The sequence below is a fragment of the Chinchilla lanigera genome, unplaced genomic scaffold, assembly GCF_000276665.1.
Source record: "Chinchilla lanigera isolate Chin_1 unplaced genomic scaffold, ChiLan1.0 scaffold00035, whole genome shotgun sequence".
NCBI lineage: Eukaryota > Metazoa > Chordata > Mammalia > Rodentia > Chinchillidae > Chinchilla > Chinchilla lanigera.
Genome location: NW_004955436.1, coordinates 13250530 through 13262840, shown reverse-complemented (window position 1 = coordinate 13262840; position 12311 = coordinate 13250530). Strand labels below are relative to the sequence as shown.

At 41.5% G+C, this 12311-nt stretch overlaps 1 protein-coding gene across 1 annotated transcript in view; it reads left to right on the top strand.

Moving 5' to 3' along the window:
• Vnn1 (vanin 1) overlaps positions 1–12311 on the top strand; it is a 28494-nt gene that overhangs the window by 3960 nt on the left and 12223 nt on the right. The window contains exons 2-4 of the mRNA XM_005389217.2: positions 254–321; positions 3295–3476; positions 4891–5021. Of these exons, the coding sequence (XP_005389274.2) occupies positions 254–321; positions 3295–3476; positions 4891–5021 (381 nt within the window). The remainder of the gene's footprint in view (positions 1–253; positions 322–3294; positions 3477–4890; positions 5022–12311) is intronic.

Genomic DNA, 12311 nt, shown 5'->3' with positions numbered 1-12311 from the left:
TAACTGGGATGTGACCAACCCATTGTTCTTCTGTTTCTTCAGCCTTTCTCTGTCTACAGAAACAATATTTTTCTACTCAGTGCCCTGCCACGCTTATTTTGTTTTCTGTAATCATCTTTGCCCAATTCTAGACTCAAAGATAAAGCCAATGAAGCCCTTGAAATTAAATCGTAATTTTGTCCTTTGGAAAAGACCATGTGACCATGTTTAGACACTATATTAAAAATCTAAAGATATTTTCATTATGTCTTAGGGCCAGAATGCACACGCACACTGCAAACAACGTTATCAACTGGATTAAAGCCAAGAAAAGCACCGACAGTGAGTCAGAGCCCCTGGGTATTCATCCACAGCTCGTGTCCTTGGCAGCAGTGCAGAGCCGACCTCACCTCTCGCACCACACGCTCAGGGCACACACGCTTGCTCTTGAGTCCTCCAGGGGAAGGGCAAGAAGCGGCACGAAAACCCCCTCAGTCCTTGTTCTTGGATCCTTTCCTCTAGTTTTAGGTTCTCTCTGCTTGAGTGGGACCAAGATTTACTTGAGCTTCTTGTGGACAGTGCCTCCTGGGCTGGCGTCGTCACTTCTCCGGCAGCAGAGACAGCCTGTGGGTCGGGTTAGTGTGTGCCTCGTCCCTCCTCTTGGTGGAGGGATGCTCCCTTTCTCTTCTGGGGGCCACCCGCTGCACCCATGCAGGATTAGCCTGGAGCACTCGTGAAAGTTTCTCTCAACATCTGAAGTTGTTTCTTTCGAGACTCTTACCCCAGTCTGCCCCGTGTGAGCGGAGGGGCTGCCGGTGAGCAGCGTGGGTGCTAGAAGTCTCGGACCCAGGGCATCAGGGATGAGGGGTGTAGCTCAGGAGTTGCCACAGAGACTGTTGGTGCCTCCGGTTTGTAGGCCCAGTGCCATGTTTCATCGGAGCCTTGCTTTTGCCTAATGAACACCAAAGACACAGCTAGATATGGTGGTAACACAGTGGGGCACGGAAGGGCTCCCTGGTCTTGTGACAGAGTATCAATCTCCACCGAGCCTGTGCAGGCCTAGGACCCACTTTCCTGAGTGCCTCTATGCAATTTCTTCTGTCCTGAGGGAGCTAGAGCTGGGATACCCTCCCCTCTGTCAAAAGTTAGAGGTGTTGGCATTGAACTTTTTCTCGCTCCTGTGGAATAAAGTCAGGTAGAAATGCCTTCCCTTAAGGGCAAGCTCTGCTTTGGGTACAATTTAAAATGACCTCAGCTGGGCGTGTTGGCACATGACTGTAATCCCAGCACTCAGGAAGCTGAGGCAGGAGGATTACTGTGAGTTCAAGGCCAGCCTGAACTACAAAGTGAGACTCAGCCTCAAAGAACAAAACAAAAGCAAAAATAAAGTTAAAAAAGAAAAGATGAGCTCACTTGCTCCTCGCCCACAAGAAACACAAGGGAATTTTTACCAAATTGAGTCCATTGCCCTGAGTCGTTGGTGGCAAAGCGAGAGGGAGTGTGAGGGGTGTGGCGCCCTGACTGAGTTTTAAGCCTCCAGATGGTCCACACGGAGCCTCCAGCAATTCATGAAGCACAGGTCAGGCGAGCCTTACTGGAGTCCTGGTTTCAGCAGCACACTCTGCTCCTGTGAGCTTCCATACTTGGTTTTGCCTGTCTGCTGTTCTGACAATGACAGCTCCTGTGACTTCATACTGATACAAGAGAAATATAATTCCCACCATACTGGATGTCAAATGCGCTTAGTTCATGGTTCTACAACATGGAGGAAGGAAACCACGAACCAAAGGATGAAGTTAGGAGAGTTTGACTGTAAGGAGAGAAGAATAGCTCTTGGATTTTGAGGAGGGGTCCCGAATGGGGTGGCCACCGAGGCCCTTGGCCAGGGGTAATTTATACAGCCATGTCACAGTGTGGGTCCAATGTGGGTCAAACTACAATCAACCTATAGGATTATAAGTATGGCTGCTTTAGCTAATATTGACCCAATAGGGAAGGAAGACACACAGCAAGGGTGCATAGAAAATCAAAGGCATTTTGGGGAAGGGATGGGTTCAGATGTTCTGGTCACCCATTTGGGTGACTGATGCCTTTCTGGATCTACTGGACTAAGTGGTGTTAGTTACAATGTTATCTCGAAGTATAGTTTATCCCTTAGAGAGGCATGTAGGCCTTGTCATTGCATGATTATCTTAATTTTTTTTTGTCTTTTTGAGACAAGGTTTCACTATGCAGTTCAGGCTGGCCTTGAACTCACTTTGTAGCCCCAACTGGTCTCAAACTTGCAGCGACCCTCCTGCCTCAGCCTCTTAAGTGCTGGGATTATAGGTGTGTGCCACCACACCTGGGCTGCATCACTCTTTTGAGGCCTGGCCTTCTTCAGATGTCTCCAGCCACAATTCTGATGTCTTTATTTTTTCCTGCTGACTTCTTTGAGGACCCAGTCCCTCTCTGAGTACATATTTATTTCTATCTAACTTAGCTGCCTATAATAAAATCACATGTACTATGTTGAAAACCTAAAATACAGGAGTTACAAAGTTCACATGTGATGTCTAGTGCCTCAGAATGTGAAGACAGCCCTCGGAAACAGGGTTGTTTGAGATCTCACTAGTTAAGACGAGGTCATACTGGAGTTGATGGTTACTAAACCTAATGACTGACTTCTTGATAAAGAGGGGGAATTTGGACACAAACATACAAGAGGGAAAATGCCACCTGACGAAAAAGAGGAGGGTAGCCATCTGTGAACCCAGGAGACAGGCCCAGACGGCTCCTTCTCTCACACTTTAAAGGGGAAACAACCATGCTGGCAGCCCTTCCAGTTTCTTCCCTCCAGGGAAACACATTTTTGTTGTTTAGGCCACCCAGTTCCTGGAAGGTTGCTAGGCAGCCCTCCAGAGCGAACACGCCCACACTTCCTGAATTCTACGCCCAGATCATTTTTGCAAGAAAAGAGGGTCTTTTGTTGTCTCCAAATAGTATGAAGACATAAAATTTTCTGAAGATTAGCTTGTTTTGATTTTGTTTTTTCTTGCTATGTAGTTCAGGCTGGCCTTGAACTCACTGTGTAGCCCAGGCTTGACTGGAACTTATCATGATCCTCCTGTCTCAGCCTCCTGAGTCCGGGGATCAGAGGTGTGTGCCACCATGCCCAGCTGAAGATTAGCTTTTGTAGTTTATCTTTAAGATACTAAGTTCTGGGCGTCATGTGACTCACTCTACTTTCTTCGTATAAATAGCAAGACGTGTCCTGGCTTTTAGCCTTGTCTTAGGATTTCAGCATGATTCCTACTCAGTTGCTGGTTTCTGCAGCCTTTTCAGTTTTCTGCGTCTTGAAAGTCAACTCCCTGGATACTTTCACCGCAGCCGTTTATGAACATGCAGTGATACTGCCGAGTGTCACCCTCCACCCCGTGTCTCCCGAAGAGGCGCTGGCGTTAATGAATCGCAACCTGGACCTTCTCGAAGGAGCAATCACATCAGCAGCCAAGCAGGTACTGTCGCTCCTACTTCTCCAGTGCTAAGTTCTGTGGGAAAGCTGGGGACCGAGGCACAGGCTCCTCGTCAGGGTCGGTCACCCTTTGGGATGGCGTGTGTATCAGGACAGCTGAGATCAGGGGTGACAGCTGGAATCCAACTTTCTACTCACACAGAGCAAGAACACCGCCTGCTGCCCTAACAGTGAGAACCGGGTTAAGATAAGGATGCCCTGGTCATCACCGAGAAGCAGCAGAGCTCGAGCAGTTTGCTGTCCATGCGGCATTGCTGCGGGGGCGGAGCAGCAGTGGGACAGGAGCCCGGGGCTGTGCTTGGGGTTTCAGGGGCTCGGTGTACTCTTGGCCTCTTAAGAGTTTGTAGGTTTGCAGGTACATTTACAAGTTGAGCACTATTACACCAAAGTTGTAAATTGCTTACTAATGTGTATTATATACTTCATATTTGATTCTAATTACAAGATAAAAGGATATATATGTTAATTTATGTTAAGTCCTTAGTTGAAAGATTAAGTGTAAAGCCAGTCATACAGTATACGCGTGTGGTTTGAACAGTTAAACAGCTGTGTGAGTAACAGTTGCAGATCAGATATACGACAGGGATGTAGAAAGCGTGACAAGACTCGGAGGTATGCATGTATGTATTTACAGTACTGAGGCTTTAAGAATTGAACCCAGCAAGCATTGAGCTCTGTCATAGCCCTTTTTAAAATTTTATTTTGTGAGAAGGTCTCATCTAAATTGCAATCCTCCTGCCTCAGCCTCCTCAGTAGCTGGAATTACACGTGTGCACCACCACAACTGATGAATATACAGTACATTGTCATACAGATTAAAATTTAAAAGGTCACCAGGACTTCTGAGCTTCTTTTTCATGCTATGTCCAACTTAAGGGACACAGCAGCTTTCAAGGGGAGTCACCAATCCAGAGGTGTCAGATGAGTTCAGGAAGTACTGCTAGGTTCCTATAGGTCAGGCAACCCAGGAGACACCCCTCCTCGTGAGGAGCAGGACTCGTGTTTTCAGGGTAGAGTGTGGAGAAGCTGGAGGAGACAAGCAAGTAAACAGCGTTTAAGTTACAAATCAATCCTGACACAGCCAGGCACACAAACTGGTCAAAGTTCAAGGAGGGAAGAGACGTGCTAATGAGCTGGGCATAGTGTTAATGATTGCAGAGGCTGCCAGAGCCACAAGTGTCCTGCAGAACTGCTCATGTCTAGGAAAGAATGAGAGTCCTATAGAAACTAAAACAGTAGGGTTAGACATTTAAAGTGCTTGGGAAAAGACAGTATGCTCTAAAAATACAGAAAACCGATGGTTAGGACCGTTAGCCTCCAAGTTCGTCTCACAGCACCCAGCTCCTTTGATTTTTTGTCTATTTGAGAAAAGTTTTTATTAGCTGTGCTTTTGACAGGGTGCGCATATTATCGTGACTCCAGAAGATGGTATTTATGGTGTCAGTTTCACCAGGAAATCGATCTACCCGTACTTGGAGGATATCCCAGACCCTCAAGTGAATTGGATCCCCTGTAATAATCCTAACAGGTAAAGGAACAAAATGTGAAAGATTCTATCAGATTCACCGCTTTGTTTTAGCTGGGAAGGTGCTGTTGATGACTGTTGTATAGGTCCTATGTTAGTCAGCTCGCTGTCACTGAAAATTAAAGGTAAGGAGGGACTCCTTGTGTCACTTACTCTGTGTTTCTCTGTGTCTTGTACTTTTCCCCTCTCATTCCCGGCATTACTATTTTCCTTTGTATTTTATTGATTTGTTTTGCAGTGGGGCATATTTATTTCCCTTCTCATTTTCTTTTCTGTATATTCTTTTTTTTTTAAATTTTATGAATGCAATGATTTTATTTCCTTTTTCTGTGTACATTAATTTGATTTTGAAATATTATTTTTTTCCCAGAAGCCAAAATCTAAAAAAAAAAATTTTTCTTGGTAAATTTCATTTATTTATTTATTTTGAGACAGGGTCTTGCTATGCAGTTCAGGCTGTCCTAGAAGTCATTTTACCCAAGGCTGGCCTTGAACTCATAGTGATCCTCTTGCCTTAGCCTCCCGAGTGCTGGGATTATAGGCATGTGCCACCATGCCCAAATGGTTGGTACATTTTAGATATACATAATGATAATATTTATCATAGGGAATTTCTACTGTACATGTCCTCTATCTTGCTCCTTCTTTTTCTCCCATTCCCCTCCCATCTTTCCCTCCTTATTTATTTATTTATTTATTTATTTATTTTTGGCTTTTTTCCGGTACCAGGAATTGAACTCATGACCTTGCACTTGCCAGGCAGGCGCTGTGCTGCTGAGCTAAATCCCCAGCCCCTTTCCCTCCTTATTTACAGAAGCTTTTTCCATTTTTTCCTTCTAATCTCTTTTTTTTGTCCTTTCTGTCATTTCTCCCTTCCCCTCCCCAGTTCCCCTTCCCATTTGAACATTTTCTTTCCAATTCCCTGTATCTATTATACATTTTGGCCCTCATTTGCACTTCTGGTTTCTCACACTAGAGAAACAATGTGGTATTTAAATATGTGTGTCTGATTTATTTTATGTAACAGTATGGTCTCAAGGTTCATCCATTTAGCTAGAAATGTCTCAAGCTTATCCTTCTTTATGGCAGAGTAGTACTCCATTGTATAAGAAAACTACATCTTCTTTATCCATTCATTGGTTGATTGGCATTTGGGCTATTTCCAAGATTTAGCTATTTCAAACTACGCTGCTATAAACATGGATGTGCATATATCACTGTGGTGTGATGCTTTTAATTCTTTCAGGAAGATACCAAGAAGAGGAATAACTGAGTCAAATGGAATCTCTAGCTTTGGTTTTCCAAGCAACCTCCATACTGATTTCCACAGTGGTTTTACCAGTCTGCACTCCCACCAACAGTGGAGAAGTGTTCCTTTTTCCCCACAGGCCGGCCAGCATTTGTTATTGATTTCTTGATAATAGCAATTCTTTCTGGAGTGAGACGGAATCTCAGCATTGTTTTAATTTGTATCTCTCAAATGACAAAGGATGTTGAACATTTTTTTCAAATATTCATTTTGTCATTTGTACTTCTTCACATGAGAAGTGTATATTCATTTCAGATGCTCTTTTTTTGGATTGGGTCTTTAAATCTGGGAGGGTCTGATATTTTTTGTTATTTATATATTCTAGATATTAGTCCTTTGTCTGAGGAACAGCTGGCAATTTTTTTCCCATCATATGGGTTGTTTTTTCATTCTGTTGGTGGTTTTATTGCTGTGAAAAAGATTTTTAATAAGATGATCCCAGTTGTTGATTCTTTGTGATATTTTCTGTGCCATTGGGGTTTTGTAAGCATAAAGTCTTTGCCTACACCAGTGTCTTTAAGAGTTTTACCTATCCTATCTTCCTGAAGATTAAGTGTTTCTGTTTTAACATTTAGATCTTTGATCCATTTCAATTTTTGTTTAGTGCGTGATGGAAGACATGGGTCTAGTTTTAATCTTTGTCATGTGGAAAGGTACTTTTCCCATCACCACTTATTAAACAGACTATCTTTCTTCCAGTGAAGGTATTTGGCTCCTTTGTCAAAGACAAGGTAGCTAAATGCATTTGAAGTTGTGTCTGCATCTTTTAAACTGTTCCATTGATCCTTGGGTCTGTTTTTTGTCAGTACCATGCTGCTTTTGTCACAGTAGCTTTGTAGTATAATTTCAAGTCATGGATAGTGATGCTTCTTGCCTTGCCTTTGTTGCCCAGAATTGCTTTTAATATTCTATGTCTCTTCTGGTTCCAAATGAATTCTAGGATTGTTTTCTCTAATTCTATACTACTGGTATTTTGATTAGGATTGTGTTATATTCATATAACAATTTTGGGGAGTATGGCATTTTCACTACATTGTGTTTTCCTATCCCAAAACAAGGGATATATTTTCATTTTCTGATATACTTGCTCAGAGAGAGTACTATTGTTTTCAATCTAGAGATCTTTTACTTCCTTTGTTAGAGTGATTTCTAGGTATTTCATCTGTTTGAATGCTATTGTGAAAGATGTTTTCTCCCCCCTTAATTTCTCTCCCAGTGAATTTGTTACTTGTGTGCAGGAACACTATTGATTTTTGAGTGTTCCCTTTGTATACAGCTACACTACTGAATTTGGTTATTAAATCTATTTTTGGTCTTTTTGAGACAGGGTTGCTATGCAGTTCAGGCTGGCCTTGAGCTCACTTTGTAGCCCAGGCTGGTTTCAAACTCACAATGATCCTCCTGCCTCAGCCTCTCGTGCTGGGATTACAGGTGTGTGCTGCTACACCTGGCCTTGGTTATTAAATCTATAAGTCTTTTGGTGGAGTTTTTGGGGTCTTCTATGTAGAGTATTATGTTATCTGTAAATAATGATAATTTCATTTCTTCTTTTCTTATCCCTATTCCTTTTATTTCTCTCTCTTGTCTAATTGCTCTAGCTAATAGATCCACAGCTATGGTGAAAAGAAGTGGTGATAGTGGACATCCTTGTCTTTTTCTGACTTTAGAGTAAAAGTTTTCAGTTTTGTCCATTTAGTATGATGGTAGCTGTTGGTTTGTCATAGATAGCTTTTATCAGATTGAGATAAAGACCATTTATTTCAGTTTTCTCTAGGGATTTTTATCATGAATGGTGCTGGACTTCTTCAAACACTTTTTCTGCATCTATTGAGATAATCATATTTTTTTGTCCTTGGTTTGGTTAACATGGTGGATTGTATTTATTGACTTGCGTATGTTGAACCATCCCTACATTGCTGTGATGAATCCTACTTGGTCATGGTACATTGTCTTCTTGATGATTTGCTGCATTCTGTTTGCCAGTATCCTATTGAGGATTTTTGTATCTAGGTTCATTAGGGAGATTGGCCTGTAGTTCTCATTTTTGGTTGGGTCTTTTTCTAGTTTTGATATCAGAGTAACACTTGCCTCTAGGAATAAGTTAAGGAGAATTGTTTACTTTTCAATTTCATTAAAGAGTTTGAGAAGTAGCAACATTTGGTCTTCTCTAAATTTCTTGTAGAATTCAGTAGTGAATCTGTCCTGACCTGGTCAATTCTTTATTGATAGTTTTTTGTTGTTGTTGTTTTGTTTTGGTTTTGGTTTTTTTCCAGTACTGGGAATTGAACTCACAACCTTGCACTTGTCAGGCAGGTGCTGTGCCGTTGAGCTAAATCCCCAGCCCTAGTGATAGGTTTTTAACTATATCTTCAATATCATTGGTTGATATCGGGTTATTTAGAATTTTTGTATCTTCTTGACTCAGATTTGGTAGGTAGTTCATATGTATCTAGGAATCTGCCCATTTCTTCTGTGTTTTCCTTCTATTAGAATACAAGTTCTTGAAGTAGGTATTGATGATTTTCTGGATTTCTGCAGTATCTGTTGTGATTTCATTCTTTTCATTCCTAACTGCATGGATTTGAGTATTTTCTTTCCTCTTTTTGAGAAGGTTGGCTAAGGGTTTGTCAATTTTCATTCATCTTTTCAAAACTCTTCAATTCCTTGATTCTTTGTGTTGTTTTCTTAGTCTCAATTGCATTAATTTCTGCTGTTCTCTTTATAGTTCCTTCCTTGTAGAAGATTTGGACTTGCTCTCCTTTTTCTTGAAGCTTGAGGTTTAACATTAGGGTGTTTATTTGAGCTCACTCTATTTTTCTGATACAGGAATTCACAGCTATAAATTTCCCTTGTCAGTTGCTCTTATTGTGTCCCATAAGTTCTGCTATGTTGCACTGATATTATTGTTTAATTGTAGAAACTATCTAATTTCTTGGTTAGTTTCATCTGTGACCCATTGGTTGTTCAGGAGGGTGTTACTTAATTTCCATGTGTTTATGAAGTTTTTGTGGTTTCTTCTGCCACTGATTGCCAATTTCATTGCATTGTGGTCTGATAATATGCATGGGATAATTTCAGTTTCTTGCTTTTCTGTGTATTGTACAGCTATTTTCACCATGGCTCCTGTGACAATTAAAGTGGATTAAAGGATTAGTAAGATAGCTCTGGCTGTATCTAGGAAGGTCAGTGAGGTGTGACTTTGTGTGAACCTTAGTAACATAAATTGTTTATATATGTCTCCTTTCACTTATTAATTTCACAAGTTTACATCTTTATTCATTGTATGCCATTGTATATTAATAGTTTCTAATGAGTTGATCTCTTAAATTATATAGGAAATAAAATGTGGGGTACAATAATATTAGTTGTTAGCTAATAATTTTTTCTCAATGTAGTATACTCTTTGTAAAAAACAAAAACTAGAGTTACAAATGGAAGTTCAACAGCATTTTCTTGTGTATTTACTCGAGACAGGGTTTCACTATGCAGTTCAGGCTGGCCTTGAACTCACTTTGTAGCCCAGGTTGGCCTCGACCTTACAGCGATCCTCCTGCTTCAGCCTCCCTAGTGCTGGGATTACAGGAGTATGCCACCACATCTGGCCTGTGTATTTGCTTATGTATTCACCTTTACCTACATTTTTATTTCTTTAAACAGGTTTTTGTTACTATCTAATGTCCTTTCATTGCACCTCGCAGAACTCCCTTGCTCATTGTATAAGCAAGAACGTTCTTGCTTATGGAGCAGGTTTAGTAGCAACAAATTCCATTGGTTTTTATGTATGTGGAAATGTCTTAAGGTCTCCCTCACTTTTAAAAACAGTTTTCCTGGATGTGGGATTCTTGGTTGGCAGTTGGTTTTTCCTTCAGCACGTTACACACAGCTTTATATATGTTTGCTATTTTCTCCTAAAGTTTCTGATGAGAAGCCTTCTGGTAGTCCTTTTGGGGATCATGAACATGTTATGAGTCATTTTGTTCTTGCTCCTTTTGATATTCTTGTTGTGTCTTTGGCTTTCATTTGAGTGTGGTACATTTTTTTGTTTGTTTGAGACAGAATCTCGCTATGCAATTCAGGCTGGCTTTGAGCTCACTTTGTAGCCCACGCTGGTCTCGAACTTGCAATGATCCACCTGCCTCAGCCTCCCAAGTGCTGGGATTACAGGCTTGTACCACCACATCCGGCGAGTGTGGTACATTTCAGTGTGGGTCCTTTGTGTTCATCCTGCTTGGAGTATGTTAAGCTTGTTGGATTATTCATGTCCTGTTCAAATTTGGGGTGTTTTTGGCCATTATCTTTTCAAACAATTGCTTTGTCTTTCTAGAACTCCCACAATGGGTATTTTTGGTCCATTTGTTGTCTCAATGTCTCTTAGGGTCTATTCCATTTTCTTCAGTCTTTTGTTTCATTGTTGTTTCTCAGACTTAGTAATTTGACTTATCCCATCTTCATGATCATTGACTGACCTCAGGGCCTTCACACTGAACTACACCCCCAGGCCTATTTTAAAATTTTAAAGTTTGGGACAGGATCTGTCTTCGTTACTAAGTTGCCCAGACTGGGCTGAAACATGGGATCCGCTTGCCTCAGCCTCCCACAGTCTGCTCAAATCCTTCAATTCCTTTCATTTTTTACTTGAATGGTAGTGCTTTTCAGCTCCAAAATTTCCTTTTGATTTCTTCTAGGCTTTCTCTTTGCTGATGTTTCTGTTTTATTCACACACGCTTTCTTGACTTTGTCTACATCTTCCTCGAAATCTTTAAGGTTGTTATTGTGAAGTCTGTCTTTACACCTACATCTGTCTTTCCAGGGGTAGTTTCTGTTGGTTTGTTTTGTGTTCCTCGGAATGGTGTTTTCTGCTGTGTTACTCGGAATGGTGCTTTGTTTCGCATTCCCCTTTGCCTTCCTTGGGAATTGTTGATAATCGAGCATTTGAGTCTTATAATATTGTAGCTCTGGAGCTTAGATTCTTCGTTTTCAGGGGCTGCTGCATTTCTTCTCCCTCCTCTTCCTTTTTCTGTTGTAGACTGTTTCTGTGAGGGATCAGTGTGAGGTATAAAGTCTTCTTGGGTTTTCTTCTAAGCCTACCTTTTCCCTGACCTGTGTGTGCCTTCCTAAAGTTCCTGTTTACTTGATTGCTTCTGTATACTTATTTCTTAAATGGCTGGCTTCCGAAGAGGGAAAAAGAGAAAAAAATGAAGGAAAAAAAGAAAAGAAAAGAAAGAAAAAAAGCCTGCTTCCCTTAAATACAGCAGTGATCACTGCAGGGAGGGCTTGACCCAGCGCAGTACGGATGTGGGGGAGCAGGGCTGTGTGCCCGCCTCTGTGCCTGGAGTTCCCTGCATAGAAGCAGCGCCAGTGATCAGCGCACATAGCCCTGATGTTTAGAGGACCTCATCCTTATTGTCCCACCCTGTTCCCATAAGTTGCCCACAAGCTCCTCCAGAAACAGACACACAGCTTCTGTTGGTGGCTGGGGGTGTAAAATCAATGGCATTCCTGAGATTACAGCTGAATTTAACTAAAATTTACATCTCCTGGCTTCCCTGAAAGGTGCAAACCTTTGTATTGACTTCACAATTCCAAAATAGTTCATCAGAGAGATTCAGCAGTGGTACTTTTGTCCTGGGAGGAAGTCACATGCCTGGTGTTCATACTGTGCCATCTTTCCAGGATCCTCCTGGTTCCAAGTTTTGGTTCACTCATTCAAAATGTTTGCAATGCTCCTTTGCTCTCAGGCATGGGTTCAGTAAGCAAGATATGCAGGTCTTTCCCCATAATATCTACATAATGCCCCAGACATTTAAAGATGAACACATAAGTGAATATGTGATTATAGGTTATGATACAGGGTACCATGTTATGAAGAAAAAATATATATATATATGACCTGGAATCTTACCCTAGAAGATGTTCTTACAGCCAAATTCCCACATGCGTGGTTTTTTCTTTTTGAACTTCCTTTTTGTTCCTCCCTCCCTTCC